At 42.3% G+C, this 14,461-nt stretch overlaps 1 protein-coding gene across 9 annotated transcripts in view; it reads left to right on the top strand.

Moving 5' to 3' along the window:
• Positions 1-13,416: 13,416 nt before the first annotated feature.
• rasgrf2a (Ras protein-specific guanine nucleotide-releasing factor 2a) overlaps positions 13,417-14,461 on the top strand; it is a 51,107-nt gene continuing 50,062 nt past the window's right edge. For 3 of the 9 annotated variants that reach the window (XR_013909950.1, XR_013909949.1, XM_080303483.1), the window contains exon 1: positions 13,417-14,325. Coding sequence is in view for 7 of the 9 variants with exons in the window: in XM_080303483.1 (XP_080159609.1) it covers positions 14,047-14,325 (279 nt within the window). In the remaining 2 variants the exon portion in view is untranslated. The remainder of the gene's footprint in view (positions 14,326-14,461) is intronic. The other 6 variants (XM_080303481.1, XM_080303480.1, XM_080303479.1 and 3 more) reach the window with 2 other exon arrangements.

The raw sequence follows: 14,461 nt of genomic DNA, 5'->3' as shown, positions 1-14,461 counted from the left end.
GGTTGTCTGGGACCCCTCTTGGCGTCGCCTGTACAAGACATTGTTGCGGAGCTCGAGACAGTTAAGCTCTCGGAGGAGGAGTGGAAATTCGGGGAGCTGTGTACGCATGGTTGGAGGTGGTGTGTCTCTATGTTCGATCTGGGAAATAACATGCTTTATACACTGATGGGCACTTTGCGCGTCTGTCAGCTCTGCCTCAGTTAGATGGGGAATGGTTGGCAGACCTCCAAACTGTTCCTCTTGCCCATAGCTATCAGGTACAGCGTTCGGAGACATTGCAAGAACCTCCACCAAGGCAACACAATCTGCAACTGCCCCTCTTTCATCGTCAGGACTGACGCTGTAGGTGAACTGCCTCTCACAGATTGCTTTCACAACAGACTGATTGACTCCATTGACGTTGTCTGGATCACAAAGGTGATCTTGAGTGAACTGTTGTATGCGTTCAATCTCTTTTTGTGATTTCAGCTCATCCGCTAGCCCTCCATGTCGTCTGCGTGATAATCCATCCGCATCTCCATTCTGCTTCCCTGGACGTAGAGGAGTTTGAAAGAGAATGTGGACAGTGCTGCTAGCCACCTATAGCTAGTTGCGCCAAGTTTTGCTGAAGTCAGAATGTAAGTCAGCGGATTACTATCCGTTATCACGGTGAAGTGGTTGCTGTAGAGATAGTGACTGAACTTTTCTGTATCTGACCACTTGAGTGCCAAAAACTCCAACTTGTGTGCTGGATAGCGATTTTCGCTCCGTGGCAGCCCTCTACTTGCGTAGCCTATGACTCTAAGTTGGCCTTCTTGCTCCTGATACAACACAGCACTGAGCCCGGTGGTACTGGCGTCGGTGTGCAGTATATAGGGTTTCTGGGGATCAGCGAAGGCAAGTACAGGGGCTGTGGTGAGCCTTTTGATGACTGACATGAAGGCTTGCTGGTAAGCTGGCGTCCAGCGACCTCCAAAGGACTCCTTTGGGTTATGGTACTGATGTGCATTTTGTCTTGAGTTTTCTTTTAATTTCCTGTGGCTAGGTGGATACCCCGAGGTTAAGTTGTGGAGAGGTTTCACAATGCTGGAATACCCTTTAACAAACCTTCTATAGTACCCACCAAAACCAAGAAACGACTTTAACGTTCGCACAGTCTGAGGGACAGGCCATGTTTTAAGAGCCGAAATTTTCTCAGGGTCAGTCTGAACACCATTTCTGGCGACCACATGTCCCAGATAACGGACTTAAGTCTGGAAGAAGACGCATTTCTCTGGTGACAGCTTTAACCGAAACTCTTTCAGAAGTGTGAGAACTTTCATGAGTCTTTCTTCGTGTTCCTCAAGGGTTCGGGAGAATACTATCACGTCATCAAGGAAGACCAACGCATCCTTCAAATGCATATCCCCCATGCTCCATTAACCTCTGGAATGTGCTGGGGGCGTCAGTGGTCTCGACATGTGTGGGGGAAGGATCTTCAGTGGTAGGTGGCATGGCTTCCACATCCCCCCCAATATGACACATCATCTCCTTCAGCACCTCACCATAGTCTTTGCTACTCAGCTTAGCTAGTTCCTTGAGCTCAGCTAAGTAGGTCTTCGTAACATTACTCCCAACCTTGGTAGTGTACACGCTACTGAGTGTCTTAATTTCATAGACAATGCTGGGGTCAATGAACTGTTCGTCTTTTTCAGATACCTGTGTTATCCCAGTGACAACAACTGCATTAGATATTTTAACAGCAGACTTTTGTATGAAATCCAAACTGGTCATCAGTGTTGGGTAATTAACTTTAAATGAGTAACTTAGTTGCATTACTAGTTACTTCTATCAAAAGTAACTCAGTTACTTCAAGTTACTCGTTACTTTCAAAGTAACTAGTTACTAGAGAAAGTAACTTTGGTTTTACTCAGAATTCTCTTGTTAATGTGTTGCTTCCCTAACTTCCCCAGCAAGATTGCCAGTCTTCTAGCTTGCTTACTTGCCACAAATGCACTGTACCACCTACCAACAGAAAGGAAAAAATAATGTACATATTTCCACGACAGAAATCCCACGCCTGGACCCTCATTGACTGCCGCCATGATTCTAGCCTACGTCACAGCGTCATGTGCGCTTTTTACATTCAACACGAAAACTGCAGTCGTGGTGCTTTCGATTGTACTCAGAACTCGGAAATTCTGCCTCCCGAATAGGAAGATGTAGGTAACACCAGGCTGAAGATGAGCTGCTTAAAGGGCTGGACTGGGACAAAAAAAATTGGGTGTTTTGACTAGAGGCTGGCCCACCATTATAGGAAAAATCATAAAGCCTTTGAATGAAAACAAACACTGGTGTGACAGTGATGTACACTGTTTTGATGGTATATATATTTTAAATGAGAATAAGAAAGAAAAGTATTTCTTTGTGCCCCCCTCTGATGTGAACAGTTAAGATAAAGGAAATAATACCCTCTCTTCCTTTATCATTGGTGTAAAAGTGTTTTTTTCATCTGGGCTACACTAGTGTTTAGGAAACACATGATTTATATTCTTTTATCAATGTGTCATTTTTAAAATTTTATTTCAGTCTAACTCTACAGTATCACAGTATCAGTAGTAAATGTTGTTTATCATGCATGCCTATGCAAGGATCCTCTGTGGTTCAAAAACCACAAAACTGCTGCCTGATATAGCCATATGGGGTGTTTGAGCCCTGCACAGCAGCAAAAACAAGTGCCTATTACCTGCAGTTTCTCTACCCTGTTCTGATGAAAATCACCACTCTGAACAAGTACTCTCAGCTGGAAGCAAGAGACACCCACAGCACTGTATGTTTAGCCATCATGACTAACCAGGCACCTGCTTGATTTCCCTTTGAGGGAAAGAACACACTTTTGATATTTTTTTAATAGCTAACTTTATAGCTAAGTTCACTGAATAGCAGGTCTATTACTGACACTCTGCTTTGGAAGAGAAAAGAACAAAGAAATTATGGAGGTGTACATGTATCTTTTTACATTAGCGCAACTCGCTTGTTCATTTGTAATTAAAATGCATTACAAAATTACATATTACATATTCAGAGAGAAAAAAAGGTGAGGATATCCAATTCATGTGGCTAACAAGGCTCAACACCAGAACTTCTCTTTCACCGATTCCCTTTGTTTGTGTTATGTAGTATAAGAATGAGCCATATAAATCATTGTCAGCTTGGTCAGAAACTGTTGATGGATCAGTCCCAGGCTATGGAGTTATTATATTACATAATATTACACTGGTGGAAGAATCTTATCTTAATATCTCTTTGGCTTATGATTGCCTTTGATGATAATGAGACTTGTTTTTCCAGAAAGGAGACGCTGCTCCACATCATCACACTGTCTAAACAAAAACTTTTTACCCTAATGGTCCAGCAGTCAGAATAGCCTTCTCACCCTCTTCTCCATCCATCGAACCTATGATCCAACTGCTATAGGCAGAACCTGGACTCATCGCTGAAAACAACCTTCAGATTCCAGTGCACAAGTTGTTGACACCAGTCCAAACATTCCTGATTGTGAAAGGCACTAATAGCAGGCCTACTAACTAGCAGTCCTGTGAGACTAGTTGTGTGCAGTCTGTTCTGGATTGCCTGGGTACACAGCTAGATTGGCGGTATCTGGGTGTCAGCAGCTCAAAACAAGAGTGAATAACAGAATAAGTTGTTTGGCATTGGCAGGGAACAGTTGGCAATTTTTTCATGGGTATAAACCACCCTTCTGCTGCTCAACACACAAATGCATTTTCATTACAAATGTGGCACCATTTAAGCGAAAGTAAACAGGCTTTCCAACAGTATAAGATTTATTGCCAAGAAGCACTGTTACAACACTTAATACATTGATCAAGCATAAATTTCCTAACTTTTGTGCTAAGTTTAGCTATGAAATAAGAAAACAGTAATATATATTCTGCAAAACTGGAAGCTATTACACTTTTTCCCAATAACATATGGATACAGATTATGGTCAGTAATGTTTAGAGATGTATAGTATATGTTTCAGGTATAGTGGTAGGCATGTAGTAAATAGTAATCCTCCTTAATCCTTTGCTGGCTATATCTAAAGTTGTCAGATGGAGATCTACAGAGAGTATTAAAACTCTGTATGGCCCCACTAAGGACCACCCACCATGCAATGCTGCTTGCACAACAAATAAAACAAGATTCAGTTTAAAATGCTAAAGTACTTCATCTATTTTACTGCCTAAAATGTAAAAAACATTTTACTTTATTTTGACAGGCAGAAGGAAAGAAGGAATGGCACACAGAAAATTTGTGGATATAGTGAAGGAGATGCATGCAGAGGGTCTTCACAGTGCTCTTACAGTTTTGATGAAGGGAAAGCTGAAATTAAGAAATAATTTTGGCTGACAAATTTTTACCACAAATGAGCCTACACATGGCTCTGTATACATACTCAACAGTTTTCATATCTTCAAAAGAGAAATTAAAAAGAGAGTTACTTGTGGTGAAGACTATTTTAACAGCACTTTAACAGCTTTATTTTTTTCTGTTTGCCATCATCATTATTATCATCACTACAAAAACCCACCTCTGAACTCTAGACATCTGTTAGATGTGTAATAAAGTAACTCTTTTCTAACAATGAACAACTTCCATGCATAAACCCCCAAACAAAACAGCCATAATAAAAGTAAACAATTATTACTGTTTTATTATTTTAAGATAACGCTGTAAAACCTTGTCTTTATGAGTACATAAATGCCTCTGTTTACATTGTACATGAACACAAAGAGACATGCAATGGATTATACAGTCTTGCTACCTGTTTCACTCTCCTTTGCTGATGGAAGGTGTAAACAATGTACAATATGAATTATCCAACAGCAGATGTTGTGTAAAGATAAAAGAACACTTTCAGTACATTTGTTAGTTATTAAGGTACCCACAGTGCATAAAAATAATTTGTTAGCTTGCCCACATAGTCTTTGCTGTATAATGTTTAGCTTTTTATTCTAAATGATACAGGTTCTTAGCCATTTAGTAGAGGAAAAGCTTCACTGATGTACATTCAAAATTGTACATTTATTACAGCATACTGCTACAGTGTATAACAAAGGTGTGTTCTGACAGTTGGTGTGATGATTATACTGCTTTTAAGCTTACAAATTCTCAGAATAAGCAGTATTCCCCTCCAAGCTAAATACAATTTAAACTGAGCACTATGTGTCTAACGGCAGGCGCTGATGCAACATGTCCTTGTCCACTCCTTTAACCTCACAGGGTTTGTTTGCCTATTTGCTCTTCCCCTTGTAGCTCTGCTCATGATATTAAGCTGCAAAGGGACTTTTCCCCCCCAATTGTCAGCATTGCCACTGTCTGCCTGTGGACACAGTAGTCAGATGTGGCCTTTTAATGCTCTGAAACTGATCAGACATGACAGGATGAGGTTAATCTACCTCAGGAGTTAATGGGCTAGCTCACCAGGACTTCATAGTCGGCTGTTTACAAAAGCGGGGATTATGTATGTGCAATATCAATGCCTTACTTTCAGTCTTAACACATTCATTAATTCTCACTTTTTACCTTTTTAGGGGGAAAAGAATGTGCTTACAAAGTGCTTACTAAAACACTTCAGCATTACCAGTTGATCATTATAAACTTAGATTTAAGGAAGAGTTAAAAGGCAATACAACTAGGAGAAATTACACAAACACATACACACACACAGGTGCAAATACATAGAAAATACTTTCTACAGTTTTTCCAGTTACATTTTTCCCTTATTAGCTTCTCATTATTGGCTTCATTCAGAACTGCATTTACAATCCATCTCCTCATATACTATATCTTGAATAATCAGGACCCATTATATCTTAAAGACCTTGTAGTATCTTACTATCCAAAAAGAGGACTTCATTCTCTCATTGTAGGTTTACTTGTGGTTACTAGAATTTTCAAAACCCTCACTCAGTTATGCTGCATTGTGCTTAGGCTGTTGGGAGGCCTCCCATGATATACTGTTTCTTTTTCATTCATTTCTTTTCGCTTCTATGTATTTATAAACCTCTACTATATTTAATCAAAAATACTTATTAAACATCATAAATACTTATTAAACTATTAAACTAAGCTATTTCTTCCATAGTGTGTCTTTTGTCCTGTTTCTTTCTGCTCTCTCTCTCTTTCCCCTCACCCCCGACTGGTTGTGGGGAATGGCCGCCCCTTCGTGAGGCTGCTTCTGCCTGAGATTTTTTCTTTGTTAAAAGGGAGTTTTTCATTCACTCTATTGCCAGTAGCTTGGTTGTGGGGTTCCATGTGCTTGAGGGAGTTTCTTTCTAATATTGTAAGATCTTAGATTTATAATATAAAGCACCTTGAACAGAGTCTTGCTGACAGTTTATGTGGGTTGTATGTAATTTTAATAGAACAAATATGGATTAAATTAGATTTTTAATAACAAAAAAAATCAAACAGTGGCAGTGTTTTTCTACTTTTCACACTCACATTCACAACTATGGACGATTTAGAATTATCAATTAACCTAACCTCACCTCCCCCCACTCCATGTCTTTGGACTGTGGGAGGAAGCTGAAGTACCCAGAGAGAACACGGGGACCACGGGAGAACATGCAAACTCCACATAGTAAGACCCTGATCTGATGGTAAAATTGAAGTCAGGACCTTGCTGTGAGGCAACAGTGCTAACCATAGCTGCTCCATGATGTTATTCAAATTTCTATTATTTTACAGTACTATTTTGACCCCTCTCAGAATATAACCTTTTTAACAGGTCAATGCAGAGTGGAGTGGAGTTAGACTTCATCATGGTAACTGATACTAAGCTGCCTAACAGATTACACAGGCATTGGCTCTGTTTCACTGTGCCTTTTGATAAAATAATCTGTAATAACTGAAAGTAGACATAGATGATTAAACTAAAACTAGGTATAAAAAATATATTATTTAACTTTAAACTAACAAACAAATCCAACAAGGGCGGAGGTGGTGCAGTGTTTGGCACTTTTCCCTTATAGCAACTATGTCTTGGGTCCAAATTTACAATCCGACTGGGGCCTTTCTTTCTTTTCTGGTGGGCCTTTCTGCATGGAGTTTGCATGTCCTTTTTATGTCTGTGTGGGTTCTCTACAGGTACTGTGACTGCTCCCACAGTCCTGAGATATGCAGATAGTGGAGTAAGGTAAATTTGTGATTTTAAATTGGGTTTAGATATGAATGTTAGTGCGAATGGTTGTCTGTCTCTCTGTGTTAGCCCTGTCCAGGGTGTACCCTGCCTCTTGCCGCATGGCACCAGCACCCCTGAAACCAGAAGAAGATGGATGAAATAAAAATAAAAAATAGACAAGAGCTAGCTGAAATTATACAGTGTGCTTACAAAACTATCCTAAATAAAATAAATTTAAAAAAATAAAATACAGGAACTGCTTTTTACTTTTTGTCAGTCTGACATAAAGAAGAGGTTTCCTAAGAGGTTTTGAACAGAGATCTACGCACACAAGTGAAATGCAAAGTCTGTGGCACCTTAACTCCGTCAGTCATTTGTCTCTGCATGTGTGCGACACATACAAACACTGACTACTAAAGCATTACAACATCTGTTTCAGGCTGGATGGGACTTTCAACAGCCATCTTTTGATGCAAATAACCACTTTATAAAAATAGAAACTTCTGCTTTTGTCCACCTTACAAATGTGTGTTAGAAATGGACACACAGAGACACACACACACTTATTAGTGCTGAAGGCATATCTACTCTAAAGGGAACTTCCATAAGAGTGATAAATATTTATTTTGTTATATTTTAAGACTCCTTGAGAACACAAGTGCTCAAAGTGATATGTTGATTTTAAAGGTCAAATCTTGATACAAATACACTTATGCTTAGACATCACTTAGTATAACAACTTATTTTGTAAAAGAAATAATCTGAGAAATAAGTAAGTAGGTTTGCTTTTGATTTAGGTGATTTGGAGTCTGAAATGTATATCAGTCAGACTATCAGTCAGACCTTTGAAAAGTCACTGCAATACTTGCTATTTCATGGAACAAATTTCACCAAATGTTTTGGAGGACTGCAATTAACATTACTCATAGAGCCACATGACTAAGTTGAAATAAATCACCAGAGTTGTTTATCATGCTATTGTGATTTGCACATATCCATTTCTCTGGCCACTTTGTTAGGTATACCTGATCAACTGCTTCCTAACATAAACATCAATCAGCCACACATGGCACTAGTTTAGGTAGGAACCACAGACATGGTCAAAATGAACTGAAGTTCAAACTGACATGGGTTTTTAACGTGTGCTGTTTGTCTCAAAAACCCCAATACAGCCTGGTTTGAAACTGTTGGTCTGCTGGAATTTTTGTTACACAACCAACTCTAGGTTCCTTGCTGATTTCAGAGGTCAGGGAATAATGCTCATGTAAATGTAACAAAATTAGGCTGAAATAGCTGGTAACGGACCCCCACCTCCCCCCCAACACACACACACACACACACACACACACACACACACACACACACACACACACACACACACACACACTTAATAGCAATACACCTTACATATACTTTGTAAGGTGTATTGCACACACACACTTAATAGCAATACACCTTACATATACTTTGGTCTCTTGTTTTGACAAAATTGCTTGCTTTTGGTCATCAAAAACCAAAAAGAGGCATTTGGAGAAAAAAGTAGGCTACAAGATTTATCCGGTTTAATATGGGCACCAATATCCAAACTGCTGAGTAAAAAAAAATCCCCAAGTTTGATGTCAACAAACCTGCGAACAATTTTATACCAAACCTCTAAAGGAGGCAGATTTCATGAAAAATATCACTATCCACCTGAGAGAACCAACAAACTGGACCTGAGCAAAGCGGGAACCAGCCCTCCTCTATGGAACGCCAGGACTGCCATAATGAATTAATTAAATACACCATTAAATAATTAATTAAATGTGGCAATAATTAATTAAAATTGGAATTAATTAATTAAATAAATAGTTATGATATATGTAATTAATTAATTATTGACACATTTAATTAATTATTTATGTATTTCACATTTTAATTAATTATTGACACATTTAATTAATTAATTATTGACATATTTAATTAATTATTTATGTATTTCACATTTTAATTAATTATTGACACATTTAATTAATTATTGACACATTTAATTAATTATTGACACATTTAATTAATTATTTAATGATATATTTATTTATTTCATTTTGGCAGTCCTGACGCCTGGCTCTCATCATGAAATAATTTTATCTGTCAGCCTCACCCATCAAACTCAGGGGGCGGGGTTAACGCTGATCGAGTCAAAACCATTGCTTTGGCCTGGTGGCCATTGTTTCTAGCACACAACAACCGGCATGTGGAAGCTAACAGAACTGAGCTTTGAAAAACCCTGTTTGTGTGTTACCAAATACCGTTTTAATATTTTTTTAGCCGAGAATGTAGTGGTTTAATCTTCATGTGTCTGGTCGGTTTGTCAAGATACAGCCTCTTTGCAAAAGTGTTTCGATGATTTCGGAGATGTCGTCCCAGTCTCACGGCAAAGCGTGGGATAGACCCGCTCGCCTCGCAAGCAATCCCACCGACAAAGCGCAGGCCCCGGTACACAGCTGTAGTAACCCCCGCTGACTTCTTTTACTGAGGTTATATTTATCGGTGTTTTATTTCCTGATGTTCTTATGTGTCCTACGTGTTTCAGTCGCCAATTCTGAATTATAACTAACATTAAAAACATGTTGTGGTGGGGCGTGGTCTGCGGGGCCGTGCGGACGCACCTGCACGGCATCCGCAATCACGCCCGCCGTGTTAAAACACGGGGACTCAGGGGTTGGTGGTGGTGTGGTGTGATGTGAATCAAATAAAGTTGGCTCTGAACGTCGCTCTGTGGTCCCGCCGTGCCTTATTCATGCCACATTGGTGCCGAAACCCAGGAGGCGGCATGGCGGGTACCTACCAGAGCCAGGAAAGGAAAGAGCTGGCCGAGATGGTGGCCGAAATAGCGGCCACCCAGCGGAAGCAGGCGGCGGAGGTGCGTCGCCAACAGGAGGAGCTGCGGCAGGAGAGCGAACGCCACCTGGGGAAGATGGCAGAGCTGGCAGCGCTGCTCTGGGCCTGGGCGCCACCCCCACAAGTGTGTCTCGAGGACAGTGGAGGAGCCGTGTGGGTCACCTCGGCAGCCGGAGGTGGTGGACGAGCCACGCGGGGGTCCGAGCCTGCCGGAGGAGGAGGAGCAGCAGCCGGGTGAAGGGCTGCTCCTGCCGGGAGCGGTGGAGGAGCCGCTCCAATCGGAGGCCGAGGACGAGGCGGGCGAGGGTCTACACCTGCCGGAGGCAGAGGAGTCGCTCCACCCGGAGGGGGGCGAGGGGCGGTGCCTGCTGGGGGCGGAGGCGCAGTGCGGGGAGCCGCTCCAAACGGGAGTGGCGGAGGCGGTGGCGGAGCAGCTGTGCGGGGAGACGGAGGTCCCTGCTCCAGGGCAGCCTGTGCAGCCGGAGTTGGAGGCAGAGGAGCGGGACAGCCCCGCTAGGCCGGGGATCGGCGGGCTGGCTAGTCCAGCCTCGCTGCCACCAGTCGATTCTGCGCGCCTGGCGTCTGCCCAGCCGCCTGTGTGCAGGAGCACACGGCCATGCCGGTGGGGCCGTGTCCGCTTGCTACGCGGCCGACCTCCGGACCAGCTTCGCCGTTGCCGCTGGATGCGCGGGCGGCCACCAGAACGGACGCTTCCCCGTCGCTTGGTCGGGGGCTGGGGCGCCGATGTGTAGGGGCCGAGTCTCGCCCCAGTTCGCGGGGGGGAGTAGGTTTGGCCGGATCACTCCCCGGCCTCAATCGGGCGATGGGGGTATGTGGTGGGGCGTGGTCTGCGGGGCCGTGCGGACGCACCTGCACGGCATCCGCAATCACGCCCGCCGTGTTAAAACACGGGGACTCAGGGGTTGGTGGTGGTGTGGTGTGATGTGAATCAAATAAAGTTGGCTCTGAACGTCGCTCTGTGGTCCCGCCGTGCCTTATTCATGCCACAATGTTTAAGGAGGAGAGAGAGCAAATCTGTTTAACATCTGATCTTTGGGTTTTTGTTCAGTAATCAGCGTGACCTGTGTATAAACACATAAAAGAGATAACGTTGGTGTTTCCGTCATGTAGTAACTGCTGGCTTTAACTGTACAAAGGTTGTTCGACACTATGAAACACATACAGACTTCATGATGTTCGGCTAATATTTTTATTGTGAATATTAATCATGCTGACCTCGCTCTGTACACCACGCAGCGAGGTCAGCATATCCACGATATCCTCAGCTCCATGAGTTTCCCAGCTGACTATCTAACTGCCAACTATTCCAGAGACGTGAAAATATACAGCATAAAGAAAAGTGTAAGAGACTCAGCAGCAGATTAGAATTACAGTTATACATTTAATAAATCACCAAATGAATCCAAGAAACGAGCAAACCTGTTCCGACAATTTGAATTTGTATTCCCTCAGCTGCAGACTCGCTGCTGTTTAAATGTTTGAAAAGGAAGATTAGATATAAACAAACGTCAAACATAGACTCAGTCTGCCTTCACATTTGATATGAGGCCAGCACGTATAGTGGCCTCAGCAGGCTATTACTGAAATACACGCGCTATATCATAAACTATGATATAAATAGGGAGGTCCTATTAACATGTTTAGTTTTAAAGGACACCTTCCTGCCTTTAGTCTCATTCATGAGCAGTATTCGTTTTCTTCTAACATCCAGAAGTCTGCACGATGTGTTTCATAGTTTGTAACAAGCCTTTGACAGGTAAACATAACATGACCGAAAAAGCAAAAAAAAAAAAAAAAAAAAAAGAGAGAGAGAGAGAGAGAGAGTGTTGACATAAGAAGATAAAATGCTCTCAATTATGGAGACAGACAAATGGTTCATTTATGTTTGATGTGTGTTTATTCCTCCTTAAATATCGTCGGTGAAGTTCGCCATGCACGTCAGATTTTCCTGCGCATTTTTATACCTCTGCCAACAGAGAGAGAAAAAAAATCACATTCTAACAGACAGCTGGTGCTTAGAATACAGTTGAATAACTATTAAAAAACAGATGATATTTAGATGATAGTTCAGTCTAACACATGTGCCAGTGAACCATTAAACGTCTGTGAAACTATGCAGTTATGAAACGTAACTTTAACCTCAGCCAAACCGATTTGCTCAGTTGTAAATAAAACAGCGAAGTAAACGTGACCCGACAGACAGAACCTGAGTGAATGAAGTCCAGCGTTTAACCACTGAGAGCTAAAACTCAGCTGAGGTTTGAAAGCTGTGTGCTGGTGATTGGACATCAGCCGCTGATGAAGCTGTTCGCCTATAAAGTGCTCTGTAAGGAAACGAGCTCCAGCAGCTCTGCGCTCGGGGAAAACACTATATTTACTTATCTTGTGCAGAAAAATGCGCTGACATTGCGTTATATCGAGCACCGGCTGCCCAGTTAAACTGTGACTATCACCAGGTAACGTAGGCGTGTTTCTTGAATTAGCAGCAGGTGTTAAACAGCTGACAGATGAGGAGGAGGATGCATGCAGGTAAACTGAGGGTCTGCTGAGCTGATCGCTGGTTTCGTGAGAAAAATGTCAGCTTGTTCTTTATGTTACAGAAGCACAGAGACACAAGACCAGGCGGAAAGAGACGATCGTTCGGTGAAAATGAGAATCTGCGAATGCAACATGTGGAACACGGAGAGTGGAATATGTAAACAAACCGGTTAATGTACCCCCTCGGTGCGCTCTGCATGCTAACTGTTAGCAGAGCTAGTGAAATCTCTGAAAACATCTGAGCACTTTTGCAAACATGTTCTATGTTGACAACCTGACCAGACATACGGCGCGACATTCGCGGCTAAAACACTGTTAAAAGTGTAGCTGGTGACAGAAAAACGGGGTATTTTAAAACTACACCACCACCATTGCTGCCTGTGATTTGATCTGCATTCTGGGATAACTGGCTGCCCCAAGTCTACACAAGCAATCGATTATCTAGGATCGACCTGTTTTGACTTACTTTGCACGGCAACCAATCAAATGTTAGAGAAGCTGCATGGGCAGCGTTAACCCCGCCCCCTGAGTTTGATGGGTGAGGCTGACAGATAAAATTATTTCATGACGAGAGCCAGGCGTCAGGACTGCCAAAATGAAATAAATAAATATATCATTAAATAATTAATTAAATGTGTCAATAATTAATTAAATGTGTCAATAATTAATTAAAATGTGAAATACATAAATAATTAATTAAATGTGTCAATAATTAATTAATTACATGTGTCATAACTATTTATTTAATTAATTAATTCCAATTTTAATTAATTATTGACACATTTAATTAATTATTTAATGGTGTATTTAATTAATTCATTATGGCAGTCCTGGCGTTCCATACTCCTCAGCAGGGACGTCTTTTTTTTTTTTGTTTTTTCACAGCGAAACGTGTGCTGTGTAAAACTGTGGGTGTGTAAACTTTGGTGCACTTTGGTTTGCGCTGCTTAAATGGAACTCCTGCGAGGCTCCGCGCTCAGAGAGCAGCGCGCGGGCTGCGGCGATCTAAGTTGATGTCAAAGCCGATTAGCGCTGATGTCCGTCGTGATTCTGTTTTCACCGTCTGTTCACTGAGTCTATTTCTGTGTGCTGTTGTTGGCGGTACTACACACTCCGTCGTTTTCCTCATTTTTTTAACCACCAGGACAGAAACACACTGGCTTTCTAGGTCATGTCCGAACTTTGCAGCATGGAGATGTGTTGAAGCGGTGCTGCTTTTCAACGGTTCAGCTGACACTGGAGCGTGTATTTGACAGTCTGGTAAGAGTGATGCACTCTCCAACTTTTTATGCCATGGTAAACCTGGATTACCTTTTTCTGCAGTTGAGATGTTAACCACTTTCTCTTCAATATCCATCCGGTAGAGATAACGGTAGCGATATCGAGGATGCGTGATGTGATACATATGTTTGCTCTTTGAAGTTGGGACCAAAATAAGGACAGGACTCAGTGTAAACATAATGCAGAAGAGCGTGCGGTACAATGAGGGCCACGCTCTGTATCTGTCAGTGGTTGCGCGCAAAGAGGGGACCAAGCGCGGCTACCTGAGCAAGAAGACCACAGAGAACAGTCGCTGGGCTGAGAAGTACTTCGCCCTCTACCAGAATGTGCTCTTCTACTTCGAGAACGACCAGAGCGCACGGCCCTCAGGTATATACCTGCTGGAGGGATGCACATGCGAGAGGGCGCCGGCGTCCAAAGTGTCCGCCATCAGCAAGGATGCTATTGAGAAGCAGCAGGTGCGTCCCACGGTAAACGTGCTTTTAGCGTGAAAAACCGTCAATTTTCTTTGCTCTTTCATTTCTGTCTTTCTTGAGTCCCTTTAAAAAGTCCTCACCACACATACACGGTGTCATGAGTCTTGCTCAGCGTTTC

This window comes from Astatotilapia calliptera, chromosome 7 (genome assembly GCF_964374335.1).
Source record: "Astatotilapia calliptera chromosome 7, fAstCal68.1, whole genome shotgun sequence".
Taxonomy (NCBI): Eukaryota; Metazoa; Chordata; class Actinopteri; order Cichliformes; family Cichlidae; genus Astatotilapia; species Astatotilapia calliptera.
The sequence above is the reverse complement of the archived record's forward strand: the minus strand, read 5'-3'. Positions and strand labels throughout refer to the sequence as shown.